Here is a 15,438-nt window from a genome sequence, read left to right as displayed (position 1 = left end):
ATCCAAGAAATTGAAGAAGATACATATAAATGGAAACATATACAAGAATACACTAAAAGTGGATTAAAGACTTAAATGTAAGACTTGAAACCCTAAAAACCCTGGAAAAAATAGATAGGCAATAAAATATCTGATGTTTCTCTTAGCAATATTTTTTTTATATATATCTCCTTGGGGAAGGGAAACAAAAGAAAAAATAAACAAATGGGACCACATCAAGTTACGAAGTTTTTGCACAGCAAAGAAACCATCAACAAAATGAAAAGGCAATCTACTGAATGGAAGAGAATATTCACCATTGATACATCTGACAAGGGGTTAATATACAAAATTGATAAAGAACTCATACAACTCAACACCAACAAAACAAACAATCCAATTTAAAAAATGGGCAGAGGACCTGAATAAACATTATTCCAAAAAGGACATACAGATGGCCAACAGACATATGAAAAGATGCTCAGTAACAAGAATCATCAGAGAAATGCAAATTAAAACCACAATGAGATACCACCTTACACCTGTCAGAATGGCTATCATCAACAAATCAATAAACACAAGGATTGGAGTAAAGGCAACCCTCTGGCATTGTTGACGGGGATTACAAATTGGTGCAGCCACTTTGGAAAACAGTTTGGAGATTCCTCAATACTGAGGAATTAAAATTAAAAATAGAACTGCCTCAAGACTCAGCAATTCCAGTTCTGCGTATCTAGCCAAGGAAATCCCAAACACTAAAAGATATATACACCCCTAAGTTCATTACAGCATTACTTACAGTAGCCAAGATATAGAAACAACCCAATTTTACACCAATAGATGAGTGAATTAAAAAAAAAATCTGTGGTACACATATACAATGGAATATTACTTGACCATAGAAAAGAATGAAATCTTACTATTTGTGACAACATGGATGGGCCTAGAGGATATTGTGCTAAGTGAAATAAGTCAGACAGAGATAGACAAATACCATATGATTTCACTTATATGTAGAATCTAAAGAACAAAATAAATGAATAAACAAAACAGGGACAGACTCATAGTTACAGAGAACAAATTGAAGGCTGCCAGATGGGAGGAGGTGTGTGTGTGGGGGGGGGGGGGGTGCTGGAGCAGGATGAAAAGGGGGAAGGGATTAAGAATTACAAATTGTTAGATACAAAATTGTCCCAGGATGTAAAGTACAGAATAGGGAATGTAATCAATAATACTTAATAAGTATGTATGGTACTCGAAATATCAGGGGTATCCCTTTGTAAATTATATGATTGTCTGAACACTATACTGTGTACCCACAACTAGTATAAAATAATACTGAATGTCAACTATCATTGAAAAATAAATGTAAAAATGACAGGACAGCAAGACAATGAGTCTTGAACTATTAGCTAAGCACAATCATTAATTAGCTAGCTACCTAAATAAATAAATAACCAAATGCAAAAAAATTAGAAAAATAAAAGCTATTTTCCATTCAATTTCTCTGTATCAGAATCATTCTTCACTAGTGACAAGTGGTATATGATGGTTTACCTTCTTTTCTGTCATTTTGATTAAAGTCCAAATTTAAAGTGCATTGGATGAGAAGGAATAATTATTTAGTAGTTAACCCCAATCATGCTGTGATATAGCCAGTTTAATTTTCCTAATTAGTGTATATGTGCATAAAACCGAGAATGAGAAAGTTGGGTTGGCGCTCTTTCCCATCAATTAGAAACTAAATTTTAAAATCTTGGTTTCCACTCAGAATTATTGAGTGGTCTGTCTTGGTGAAAATTCTAAAAGATGAAACATATTCTAGTTAGATATTTTTTTCCTGTATGGGCTGGTTGACCTTTAACCTTTCCCAGGGAATTTGGTCCAAAAGAAAAGGTCTTGTTTGGGCTCCTCTAAACTCCATACATTTGTAAACTTCTCGTTTCTAACGATCACTCTTACCTGGTGCGTTTCTTTTCAGAAAGCAAAGATCAGCATGAAAACCTGAACAAAGGAAAACAGGATGGTCACCCTCTGGCCACTTACACAACATTCCGCCGACCCGAAGGCCCGAAGGGAACGGCATCATTCCGATCATTTTCTTCTTGACCCCTTGCCTCCTCTCCGTGTTCTCTAGACAGCTGACTGATGGTTGAGTTTCACTGTACGTTCCTTTGAACATGCAAAAGCAGCAGGCCCGTGGAGAATGGGACACCTTCCCTTTTTGTAAAAGCTTATGGTGTTACACGGATAGACCGAGACAGCATGTTAGAGGAGGCAGAATCTGCATTAATTCTGAACATGCTACACATTAACCTAAAATTTACTTTTCTGAGGATATTCCTTCTACAATAAGACTCCTTTCTACGGACAACCAGTGCTCCACATGACCGCGTGCGGGTGTATGGTTGAAATGTCATTTCTAGTGAGTTGTATCAGTTCACATCTACATCTGTATTTTCTATCCTAAGAGTTAAGTACCGTTGATCTATCATCATGAAGGCTTTCCCAACTCCTTGAGTTGCTCTCCATAAATATATATTTGTGAAAGAAGATGATCATATTTTTGCTGGTAAGAAAATGAAAAAAAAAATAGAGCAGAAGGAAACCCCTTTCTTATAAATCATTTCATTTAGGCAGAAATCAGTGTTTTGTTTATCGAGGGCTTTTATCAGACCGTCTTTGGAAACCCTACATAAAGCGAATCTGTAGCAGAAAGAAAGAAAATGAAAGGTGTGCCTCTCTATCACTTTGCCATGGCCTTTCACAAAGAAAATAGGATGCCATATTTTGGAGGAATTTAAATAAGTGATGCTCATAAAAGTATCAGACGCAACTAATTGTTGGATTGGCATCTGCCTAGAACTTGCTAATTAAACACACCTGTTGGAGTATTTTAACATCGCTGGGACCATCTGTGTATGTTATGGCAGGTGATTCAAAGCTGTAAAATGAGTATGCAATTATTCATCATTTGAAGGAACCCAGGAAAGAATTTTATTTTATGTTGGAAGGAAAAGAATAAATCTATGACTCTTCTGAGAGTACTTCGAGTCAGCTTATGATGCGTTGTGATGGTTTTGTCTGACATGAGTAGGTGTGGCTTATAAAACATTATTTCAATGATATTTGTTGGGGGTTATGGTTGTAGATAAAGAGGAGAATTTATGGCTATTGCAAACCCATTGTGGAAAGCAACTTAAAAAGAGAGCGTTCTGACTCGCAACTAAGTTTGTATTTATGTAAAGTATGGTCTCCTACCTTAGTTTGTCGTTTGAGTGCAGAGAAACCGTAGTGGGGTTTTTTGGTTGTAGTTTTGTAGTCTTCCTGTCTCCTTCCCTCCTTCCAATGTGTATATTAATACTCTTCAATGAAAATATAGGGCATTTAACAAAGATCGCTATGTGCAATACTGTATTTAGTGTTTCTATTTCAATTTTTTAGGATGTTAATTTATATGAAAATAAAATGAGTAATCAAAGGTTCGGTGTCCATTGCGTGCATGTTGCCCAAGGATACTGCAAAATGAAGCCATCGCATATAAAACTGGGAGGAAAAGAAGTTAGACTATCTCTGTGTGAAGATTCCTAAATGTTCTTATTTACAATGGTTAATAGTTAAGTATTTGATGAATGCTTGTTTTCCAAGATAAAATAATTGTTGTGCTACATCAAAACATATTTTGAAAAAGGTTGAAGTTTTCCTAATGTAATTGGAAGAAAAAAGTATTTTCCACTTATGAACAACAACATATTAATGTTTGAGAAATCTTTTAGAAGTCAGATGCAGGAATTTATTTGGTACAGAATAAGTGGTGAAGGGCTGTCTATATAATATAAAAGGCTAATATGCAAAGTGTCCCTTGGGAGTTCGACTGGGAGACCTGGAGTTCAATCACTCGCTATGACATGTGCTGACCACTAGGGGCAGCGTGAAATGAAGGAAGGCCCCAGCCAGCAGCCGGAAGGCCCCCATCGGACCTGATCGCTGGCCATGCCTAGGGACCCCACCCATGCACTTGACCAGAATCAAACCTGGGACCCTTCAGTCCCCAGGCCCATGCTCTATCTGGTGAGCCAAACCAGCTAGGGCAGCAAAGAGGGAATTTAAACGAAAATTCAACGAAAGGCCAGACAAGTCAGGGAAAACAAAACAAAACGAAGTCTCGTAAAAATGAAGTGACTGTGGACGGGAGGCAGGAGGACCTTAGGAGGAGGAGGAGTTGTTGCTAACAAGCTCTGGGAAGCCGGTGCAACCATTCTTTGTATGACACCAGCTTGTCATTAACATTTCCACTTCCCAGCCCATTAGTGAGCTCGGGCTTTCGAAGGCTGTACTTTGGGGTTTTGTTTCCCATGGAATACATCTCCAATTATATAATCAGAAGCAAGAGGAAGAGGTTTCGTGTTCTAAAATGGTGTGATAAAAGGAGCATGTAGCCCGTCTCCTCTCTGAAGTCATCCCAAAGCCACGGAGAATCAAAATGCAAACGCCAGCGCTGATTACAATGAGCGGTGCCCGCCGCTCCAGCCACCCAGTGTGAGAGGTCCTTCCCGTGTGTGGGTCTGGGAGGAGGAGGCAGAGAGAGGATGCTCATGGCGACGGGCTTCAGAGAGAGCCAGTGGGGTCTGCTTTTTCGAGGTGAGGTCTCACCCTTAGGTCCTGTCATAAAATCCTGTGTTTGCAATAATGGGCCTGGACACACCAATTGCTATTAGAAGCTTCCCTGTATGTGGTTTATTTAAAACACACATACACACACACACACACACACACACACACACACACACACACACACACACACGGAGGAGGCCTGAGTGGTAAATCAGACAGGCAAAAATCAGATGGTCAGAAAGGCATCTATCAATAAAACAAGGGTGAGGCCCGGCCGGCGTGGCTCATTGGTTGAGAGTCGACCTATGAACCGAGAGGTCACGGTTCGATTCCCCGATTCCCCGCCAGGACACAGGCCCGGGTTGCAGGCTCGATCCCCAGTGGGGGGTGTGCAGGAGGCAGCCCATCCATGATTCTCTCTCATCATGGATGTTTTTATCTCTCTTCCTCTCCCTCCCTCTCTAAAATCAGTAAAAAAAAAATATATATTTTTTTAAATCAATCATCCAACTTCAGAAACAAGTGAATTGGAATGCCTTAGTCTCCTTTAAGTGGAGTGTTGGGTCCCATTTAATGAACTAAATTGAATTATTTATTATGAAGTCAAATGAAATCCCTTGTAAATGCAACAGTAAACCAACCGTATGCCGTTTCATTCAAGTTTTCATTTTTTTTTTTATTGGTAGTTAAGTCTCTTGAATGGCAGATAAGTCAATTCAGAGAGAAAGTGAGATGCTGTGAAACGAAAGGATTTAAATTAAAGGCCGAGACGCGTGACAAGTGAATGTGAAAATATACAAAACTCAGGACAAGTTCTGGCTCGGGGAAGACACAAGTTCTGGCTCGTGTGTGCCCAGGCTGCTGACGGGAAGGCGGGGTTGACAGCAGACTTCTATTTGCAGCAGCTTCTCCAGGCTTCCTGGTTCAGTCTTTCTTATTCAGAGAACACAGTGAGAACAGCTTAAGAATTCTCTCTTCATACCGGGTTTGGCTCAGTGGATAGAGCATTGGCCTGCAGACTGAAGGGTCCCAGGTTTGATTCCGGTCAAGGGCACATGCCCAGGTTGTGGGCTCGATCCCCTGTAGGCAGCATGCAGGAGGCAGCCGATCCATGATTCTCTCTCATCATTGATGTTTTTCTCTCTCTCTCTCCCCCCTCTTCTTTCCCCTCTGAAATCAATAAAAATATATTTAAAAGAAAGAAGGAAGGAAGGAAGGGAGGGAGGGAGGGGGGAGGGAGGGAAGGAAGGAAGGAAGGAAGGAAGGAAGGAAGGAAGGAAGGAAGGAAGGAAGGAAGGAAGGAAGGAAGGAAGGAAGGGTTCTCTCTCCAGCTGCTGGGATCTGGACGAGTCTTGGAAACTCCCCAAGACCAGGGTTGAGAGCCACCCCCAGCACTTCTGCTCTTGGATGCCTGGTTCTGATTCTCTTTGAAGATGCCGGGCCCCAAAGGCGGGCGATCATGTGATGTGGGCTAGGGGTTCGACTCACCATGGCCGGACAGAAGCCCTCCTAACGCTCAGCGCCCCTAGGCTGCCCACGGAGCCCAGCTCAGACTGTCTCTTTCATGGCGCGTCACACCAAGAGCCCATAGAATCCTAGAGTCTCTTTATTTGTTCTATAATTTAATAGTACACCTATAAAATAATTACATTATACTTATAGCTTTTCTTCATTTATAAACAAAAACACACACAATTAAATACGATTTGAGCCATTAGAAGGTAAACTTTGTACATACAAGACCCCCCTTTGCAGCATATCGTATCGCTTCCATTGCTCTGCCCACAATTGGGCTAGACGAGTGAGCTAGTGTTTGCACTCTGTGAGCTCCTGGCTTCACCCTTCCCCTACCGGCCCGGTTCTGTGCTCATACAATGACAGGGGTTGGCTTTGCAGTGTGGCCGGAGGCTGCGCTGCCCTGCCCTGCCCTGCCCTGCCCTGCCCTCCCCTCCCCTCCTCCTCCTCTCCATCGGCCTCCGTTCCTTCCCTCCCAGCGTTTCTGCTGCGTGTTCTGCCTGAGTCTCACTTGAGGTTTCCACTACACGCAAATGCCCTGACTTCGGGCCCATTTCTGAACCCAAGAGCTTCTTTACAAACTGCACATTCTGCTCAGGTCCAAGGGCGTTTCAGAAGTAACGGAAATGAAACTGACCGGGCAGGGGAGGTGGAAATGGATTCCCGGACATGTCACGCCCACCGAATCCTTGCTCTCCAGGGGGATGTGTAGACCCTCCATCACCTTCTGATGTCAGGAAGCCTCAGTTTCCCTTTCTCCTGTATCCGGGTAACTAACAGGCCTTCCTGAGTTCCCCGGCAGAGCGCATAGGACCCCGTGCTTGGGCATTGCCAGGGACAATCTTTCTGCGCATGCTCACTCCCACCCATCAGATTGGCATCTCATTCACATTTATCAGATTCTATAGGCATCACTCACAGGGAACCTTTCGGTGGGGCAGTTGAGCAAAGGGAAAAGAATTTTTCTTCAGGAAATTAAATTATGTCCACTGCCTTACATCATGAGACCACAACATGAGAACCTCAAGAATTCATTAGAAAAATGCAAGCTGGCCTCAGGCTGCCCATCTTTTATTGGTGAGTCCGTTCTTTGAAAAGGAAGCTGGTTGCTTCCTGCCAGGAGAGAGTTTCTGGATTTCCATTTGACATGTTGTAGCCTTGACTTTCTCCTAGACCACAACATGACCTGACTCCTTATCTTACTATTTCTCTCTCTTCAAATAGTGTTGCTTAGTGCCATGGCAGTGAAAGAGTATACCTTCTCACCCCACCTACGCCTGGTACATATTCTCAGGGCTTCTGGGTCTCCGATGAACAATTTCCCAATGTACCCACCTCCCCACCCCCCGCCACCCCAACCTGCTGCCTACATTGTGGTGCCATGACTGCCTTCCATTCAAGGGGAAACCACCCCTCCTCCCTCACCCCCCTTCCCAGTCTAGAACAGGCACCTGCCAGGCGTTGTTTCTGATCCCAACTCGACTCAGAACCTGCTGCAAAGCCGGGGTCCAAACCCGTGAGACAGTACAAGGCGGGGTCTGGAATACGTGTGAACAGCTCTTTACAGTACAGGCCAGGGAGGCCGCCATGCCGGGCGCCGCAGTGCAGGCTGTGCGTGTGAGAACAGGCGAATGGCAGCGAGAACAGCATGCGCTCGAGTTCAACTTGAGTCCGTTGTTGGCGGTGGGGGGAGTGAGGATGGTGGCGGCGGCTGAGGGCGTGGGGAGAGCGTGGCCTGCTGTAAGCAAGGCCCCCAGGGAGGCCCATGTGGCCACCCAAGTCGGCTTCTTGGCATCAGGGGACGAGGAACTCCCCGCCCACAGGCAGCTGTTCCGAATCCGCAGCTCAGCAGCGAGAGGGCAGCCCCAGCCATGGGGACCAGGGGGCCCGGGGGCACCAGGGGGGCCAGGGGGACCGGGACCAGCAGCAGGGGGTTGAGGGGCTGCTCTGAAGAGGGGCGCATCCTTCACTTCGGGAGGCAGAGGGCGAGCTGGAGCGCAGGCGAGGCCAGAGAAACGCTCCCCTTTCCACACGGTGGAAACATCCACGCCTCTCCCACCGCTGGGGGCCGGTCCAGCATCTTCCTCCGGGCTCGGGAGGCCCAGGGTGGGCCACCCACCCACCAGCCAAGCTCCCCTCGTGGCCACGACCCGCCCCCAGGGCACGTGCTTGCTGCGTGAGCGGGTTCGAGGATGGGGACCGGGACCGGCGCGCGCGGAGCGGGGCGGGGCGGGGCGGCGTGCGCCCAGGGCGCGCGCTCACTGCTTGTCCGAGTCGCTCAGGTTCACGGACATGCACCGGCACTGCTTGACCTTCTGGATCTTTTTGAGTCGGAAGGGCGGGTCCAGGCCGGGACAGTCGAGCTCCACGAGGACCGAGGCGACGCGCTGCGGCTTGCAGAAGGCGCACGACTGGAAGGACGCCTCCTCCTTGCGCACGTGGCGCGGGATGTAGAAGGAGTTGCACTGGCCGTAGCAGAAGCGGTTGAGCACCGTGCGGCTGCGGCAGCCCTCCTCGCCCACCGTCTGCCGCAGCGGCTGCGTCTTGCACCAGTCGCTCTTCAGGTACTTGCGCTCCGTGACCACCAGCGCCTCCTGGCTGGACGCCAGCACCTCCTTGACCTGGTGCTGCCAGCGCTCCGAGTTGTTGCTGCCGCCGCCGCCGCCGCCGCCGCCGCCGTCCTTGTAGGGCGAGGGGATGGCGCCCGCCGGCCGGTTCTTCCTGCCATGGGCCGCCCTCGCCAGCGCGGCCGCCAGGATCAAGGAGAGCCAAAGCTTCCAGAACATCCCTGCAGCGAGAGAAGCATCAGAGAGAGAGAGAGAGAGAGAGAGAGACATCAATGATGAGAGAATCATGGATCACCTGCCTCCTGCACGCCCCACCCTGGGGATGGAGCCCAGGACCTGGGCCTGTGCCCTGACCGGGAATGGAACCCTGACCCTGACCTCCTGGTTCATAGGTCCATTCGCAACTACTGAGCCAGTCGGCTGGGGTCATGGTTATATTGTCATTGATACCTGAAGGGTCAGCAATACCCCTCAATAGAGACGATTCTTTTCTCCTTTTACACCTTCATCCGTGTCATTGTCATCACCATCATGTTTACATGTAGTCATTCCCTCTCTGCGTATGTTACCACTCAGTGAACTGCATGGGATTCCTTTTTTTAATTTTTTTATTTTTTTACAGAGAGGAAGGGAGAGGGATAGAGAGTTAGAAACATCGATGAGAGAAGCATCGATCAGCTGACTCCTGCACACCCTCTATTGGGGATGTGCCCGCAACCAACGTACATGCCCTTGACCGGAATCGAACCTGGGACCCTTCAGTCCGCAGGCCGACGCTCTATCCAGTGAGCCAAACCAGCTAGGGCTGCATGGGATTAACATGGACACTCCAGATGGTATGTGAATATTACATATAGAAAGCATTATATAGTTATAGAGTGTGCATTAATTATACTATGTACACATAGCAGGCATACACATGGAGAATGACTAACATTTAATATTAAGTATATTAAACTTCCTGCATTATTACCGATGGCTTCAATAGATTCATGTTAGCGATAACAGTTAATATGGATTGGTGCTCAAAATCCATCAGGTTCCTTTCCTGTATAAACATAATTATCGGTGTTCTAGGGCAGCGGTTCTCAACCTTGGCTGCACATTAGAATCACCTGGGAATCTTTTTAAAATCCTGATTTCTGGGCCTCATCCCAGGTGATTCTAATGTGCAGCCAAGGTTGAGAACCACTGTTCTAGGGCGTAGGTATTATCATCTTCTTTATTTTATAGCGGAGGGACCCGAGGCATTGAGAGGCCGCATCACTCTCGAAGATCACACCGCCAGCATATTTCAGTCCAGGCCTCTCGGCACCAGGTGCATCTAGTTGCCTCTCTGTTAAAAATAATTGTCCTTGTGTGGAACGTAATGATCAACATAAACTGATGAACAAAATAGATCCAAAGACAGAGAAGCATGGAACAGACTATCAAATCCCAGAGGGAAGGTGGGGGAGGGTGGGTGGGCGGGAAGAGATCAACCAAAGACCTTATAGGCCTATAGGCGTCACCCTTGGACACAGACAATAGGGGGGTGAAGGCCTGGGGTGAGGGGCGGCGGTGGGCTGGAATTCAATGGTGAAAAAGGGGGACATATGGAATACTTCCAATAATAAAGATTAAAAAATAATTATCTTAAAATATCTAAGCTAGAGCGATCGCTTGATAGATGGTCAACAGCTAGGAACTTCCGGTTGTAAGATAACTAAGTCTCGGGGATGCGACGTGCAGCATAAAGACATCTAAGCTCGGTGTCACTATTAGTCTAAGACACAAGAGGCTTCTGCGTGTCACCAGCCGGGGATGCCTCCACCGAGAATTTGTTGAGTGTGTAATCTAAAGCAAGCGCTGTGATAAGCCGCGGAAATTCCAGTAACGCCCTGAGTCAAAGTGTTTCCAGGGGCAGAGGAGCCCTTACAGAAGCTGCCCTCCCATCCTGATCTCACGGGGCCTCACCGACTCCTCTTTGCTCACCCTGCCTTTCTTCCATTCTTTCCTTTTTTAAAAAAAATAGTTTTATTGATTTCAGAGAGGAAGGGAGCGGGAGAGAGAGAGAGAGAGACATCAATGATGCAAGAGAGCCGAAACCGGTTTGGCTCAGTGGCTAGAGCGTGGGACTGCGGACTGAAGGGTCCCAGGTTCGATTCCGGTTAGGGGCATGTGCCTGGGTTTCGGGGCATATCCCCAGTGGGAGGTGTGCAGGAGGCAGCTGATCGATGTTTCTCTCTCGTCGATGTTTCTGACTCTCTATCTCTCTCCCTTCCTCTCTGTAAAAAATCAATAAAATATATAAAAAAATTTAAAAAAAAAATGATCAAGAGAATCATTGATTGGCTGCCTCCCACTAGGGATTGAGCCCACAACCTGGGCATGTGCCCTTGGCCGGAATCGAACCTGGGACCCTTTAGTCTACAGGCCGACGCTCTATCCACTGAGCCAAACCAGTAAGGGCTCACCCTACCTTTCTGTTCTGGAGTGAACTCAGCATTCTTCTGCTTTAGAGCCTTCTGCTGCCTCCCCCTCCCAGGGTTGTATGGCCCCAGGGGACAGTGGGGGGGGGGGGGACAGAGAGAGCATCAGTTCTTCCTGGAGGGGGAGCAGGAGATGTCTACAAAGCATCTCTTAAAAGTCCGAGTAGGATTCCTCCAGGTGTTGGCATGGCCGGAAGTGCAAGAGTTAGGACCTAGAGTTAACTGTTAGGTAAATGGAGGTGACATGGGAAGGAAAGTCAAACCATGGAGGGCAGAAGGGGGAAAAAGAGCAGCTTTTCTCTTCTTGTCCAACGCAATGATTGCAATTTTAAGGCCCAGTTTTTCCAGGGCCGTTCTCCTGCCTGCTTAGTTCCACACATGAAGGGTCGCGTGACCATGGCCACGCTCCCAGCAGGCTCATGGCAAGCGTCGGGGATTGGACCCGCCCGGCCTACATAGCTTATTATGTTTGCAGAATGATTTGTGATCTCAACAGTCTCTTAAAAAGAAAGTACGTTGGTTCCATTTGAGCAATTTCCGACATTATTAACGTGCTGCGTCAACACAACCCCAAGTGGGCAAGTGCCCGCCAGGAAAGACTGACAGGGTCGGCCTGCTGCTCAGCACCTGGTTCCAGCAACAGCTTCACAGGAGGCTGCGATGGGCTCAGAGATGCCTGCTTTCACTCGGCAGGTCCGAGGTATTGTTGGGGAGAACGGGGCTAACTCGTGTTCAGGTCAAAGAGTCTTAGAGTCAAGAGGATTCGATGTGGGACTGACAGCAAGCATCCTCTGGAGGCTTCACCTCAGTTTCCAAACATCTGGCGATCACCTTAGCAGTCGCGTCCCACAAGAGTCTAAGAGGGAAAGCACACTGCCCTCTTCAGGACCTGGAAGGGGGCGATGGAAGCTAGATGAGGGGGGTCAAAGGAGGCTCTTCTCTCTTTCCTACCCCACATCTTTATTAAAAAATATTTTCATTGATTTCAGAGAGGAAGGGAGAGATGTAATAGACGCTATGGACCCACCACCCAGATGAAAATAATATTAGCATTTCCTGTCTTCCTTTTGCAATCTCCTTCTATTTTTTAAGAATATATCTGCATTGATTTCAGAGAGGAAGGGCAAGGGAGAGTGAGACAGAAACATCAGTGATGAGAGAGAATCATGGATCCGCTGCCTCCTGCACCCCCCCTACTGGGGATGGAGCCCGCAACCCGGGCATGTGCCCTGACCGGGAATCGAATCGTGACCTCCTGGTTCATAGGAGGTCAAGCCTCATAGGTCGAGGTTCAACCATGGAGCCACACCGGCCAGGCAATTTCTTCATAGTGTCCTCTACAAACCACGGAGTTGGAAGTTGATTGGTCCAAGACAATGGTTATTCTACTCTCCTTGCAAATGGCTGACTGAGACACGGGCAAGGATGCCCTGGGCCCATAAGATGTGAGGAACAGACTCCTGGGAAAGAGACGTGCCAGGAGAAATTATTGTTCTGGTTTTGGGTTGAGGTTTTGCAAGGATCTGATGACTAATGAGAGGGACGTCCCATCTTTGCAGTAGAGAGCACACAATGGAAAGCAACGGAAAGCTTGGTTGTGTTGGTAAGACATTGAATTAACCATATACTAAAAAAATGCCTTCACAGAAACAGAATGTAATAAAAATGTGGCTTTTAATAGCAACAAATGTCTCCATTAAAAAAAATTTCCAGACTTACTAGTGTGAACAATCACATACCGACCATCATAAAAAGTTATTTTGGGTGACATATCAGTCGACAGTTTCATGAGAACCTCCGTCCATTTTGATTTAAAGCAAATTATTGGAAACAATCTAACTTGAAAAGGGACTTATTTATGAGTCATTTACTTTCCAGTGAGAACACCAATATTTAGAATTGTCCTTTTGTGTGGTGCCTGAGAGCCTTTACTATACCCCAGGCAATACACACAGTAAGAGTAGGATGGATGGGAGGATCCCTTCTCCTATCAAGAGGAAGAAGGGAGCCCTAGCCAGTTTGGCTCAGTGGATAGAGCATTGGCCTGCAGACTGAAGGGTCCCTGGTTCGATTCCGGCCAAGGGCACATACCTGGGTTGTGGGCTCAATCCCCAGTAGGGGACGTGCAGGAGGCAGCCAATCCATGATTCTCTCTCATCATTGATGTTTCTATCTCTCCCCCCTCTTCCTTCCTCTCTAAAGTCAATAAAGAAATATTAAAAAAAAAAAAAAAGAGGAAGAAGGGAATACTGAAAGTGTCAGGAAATGAGACCTGCCTGTCCCCTTGTGGACACCTTCTCAGGCAGATCTCTTAGAAGAAAAGGAACAACCCAGCTGGTGTGGCTCAGTGGTTGAGTGTCAACCTATGAATCAGGAGGTCACAGTTCAATTCCTAGTCAGGGATTGCAGGAGGAAGCCAGTCAATGATACTATTTCATCATTGATGTTTCTCTTTCTCTCCTTCTCCCTTTCTCTCTAAAATCAATAAAAAATATATATATATATTTTTTTTTTTTTGAAAAATTAAAGAAAGAAGAACAGGGACAAGTGGAAGCTGAGGATTTGATTATTGATGCCTCTGAACCTGGCTAGGGCAACCTTGAATTCTTTTATGCCTGAAATTTTATGACCATGAGTAAACCTTATGAAGAACCACCCCAGGCTTTCTTTCTCTCCTATCCACGCCCTCGTGTCTCTTGAATTCCACAGCCTTCCTTTCCTGACAGTTTTTGAGAGCACTCTGCTGGCTAAGGGGCCCTCGGAGATCCGGGAATCCCCGTGTTAAGTAATGTAATTGAGACAAGAAGTCTGGTTCCACTGGTGTTAAGTCCTATGTCAGGTTCGCACCTATCAACAACTGAGGCTGAATTCAGACAAATTAGAGGGCAAACTCAAGGCTCTTGACCAAACCAAACAAACATAACCAGAGACAACCAAGGGACTTAGAACATGCCAATGGACATGGAGTCATGGAAAAAGCTTTTTAAAAAGTGTTGAAAACCATTATTAAAAATGAACACCAATACACACAACAGTCTCCATTTCTGAGCCCATAAGAGGCAGCACTTTTACTAATAATGAACGTGAGCATTAACCGATGGATTCATTCATTCTGCATGTTCCACGCACTTTCCTGGGGGTTGGGGTGCACAGGTGAGTCAGACATTGGCTTGGTGCCAGGAATGAGATAAATAGACAAAAAGCGACATTAGTCCTGGAGGTAGACTAGTCAATCGGTTATTTGAACGATCCATGAAATAAAGGACATGGGCCTGAACGAAGGGGCAGTAGAATAGAAGGAAAGATTTTGGGTATTTGGACTTTAACACATCAAGGTGACTGAATGGATATGAGGAGAAGGAGGAAGAGGGGAAAATCGTGTATCTTCTGGGGATGAGGCAATACTGGCATTGACTCTGATAGAGAATATTTGAGGAAGAGCTGACCGGGACGGGGGAGTCTGTATGGCATGAGAACAGATACACTGTCGGGTAGAAGATGAGTCTTAGAGGGTGGATCTGAAGTGATTTCCCATATATGGGAGATAATAAGATGAAGTCGATAGGAACCAGATCATGTGTGGCCTTATGAACTATGATAAAGTGTTTGGACTTGACTGTAAGTTCAGTGAGAAGTCAGCACATGGTTTAAAGTAGCAAAATGATATGAACTAATTTTATGTCTTAAAAACTTAGAATTCTTACTCTTCTGTGAACAAGCGGGGGGGGGGGGGGGGGGGAGATGTTGGTGAGAAAGCAACTGGAAGATTATACAGGAGGCCATGGGTATAATCTAGATGAGAAACGATGGCCATTTGGGCTAGTGTGGTAGTGGTGGAGAAGAGAAGGAGATGGCTTTCAGACGTGTTTTGGGGATTAAAACAATGACATATATCCCATTAGATGTGGGAGTGAAGCAAAGTTTTTGAAATAAGAATGACTAGAGCAAGTTTGGGGCAGAAATCAAGGATTTGATTTGGGCCATGATAGGTGAGATGCCTATTAGATATCCAATTTGGAAAATTGATGGAAAAGAGAAGTTAATATGAGTCTAATGATGAGAGTGAAATGTAGACATGGGAGAGATGATGATTAAAGCCAGGGACACAGATTTAGACAGACACCAGAGAAGAGTCAAACCTGAGGGGAGGGTGGAGGGAAGGGGGAGAGATCAACCCAAGGACTTGCATGCATGCATATAAGCATAACCAATGGACACAGACACCAGGGGGGTGAAGGCATGAGTGTGTGGGGCGGTAGGGGGGCAATGGGGGGATAAGGACACATACGTAA

At 46.3% G+C, this 15,438-nt stretch overlaps 2 protein-coding genes across 2 annotated transcripts in view; one reads left to right on the top strand and one right to left on the bottom strand.

The window, feature by feature from the left end:
- FMN2 (formin 2) overlaps positions 1-3,478 on the top strand; it is a 127,445-nt gene extending 123,967 nt beyond the window's left edge. Inside the window, exon 18 of the mRNA XM_036355152.1 lies at positions 1,961-3,478. Within this exon, the coding sequence (XP_036211045.1) occupies positions 1,961-1,987 (27 nt within the window). The 3' untranslated portion in view covers positions 1,988-3,478. The remainder of the gene's footprint in view (positions 1-1,960) is intronic.
- A 3,997-nt stretch (positions 3,479-7,475) lies between these two features.
- Positions 7,476-15,438, bottom strand: part of GREM2 (gremlin 2, DAN family BMP antagonist) — a 45,051-nt gene continuing 37,088 nt past the window's right edge. The window contains exon 2 of the mRNA XM_036354944.1: positions 7,476-8,896. Coding sequence (XP_036210837.1) covers positions 8,367-8,894 — 528 coding nt within the window. The 5' untranslated portion in view covers positions 8,895-8,896 and the 3' untranslated portion in view covers positions 7,476-8,366. The remainder of the gene's footprint in view (positions 8,897-15,438) is intronic.

This window comes from Myotis myotis, unplaced genomic scaffold (assembly GCF_014108235.1).
Source record: "Myotis myotis isolate mMyoMyo1 unplaced genomic scaffold, mMyoMyo1.p scaffold_m19_p_21, whole genome shotgun sequence".
Classification (NCBI taxonomy): domain Eukaryota; kingdom Metazoa; phylum Chordata; class Mammalia; order Chiroptera; family Vespertilionidae; genus Myotis; species Myotis myotis.
The sequence above is the reverse complement of the archived record's forward strand: the minus strand, read 5'-3'. Positions and strand labels throughout refer to the sequence as shown.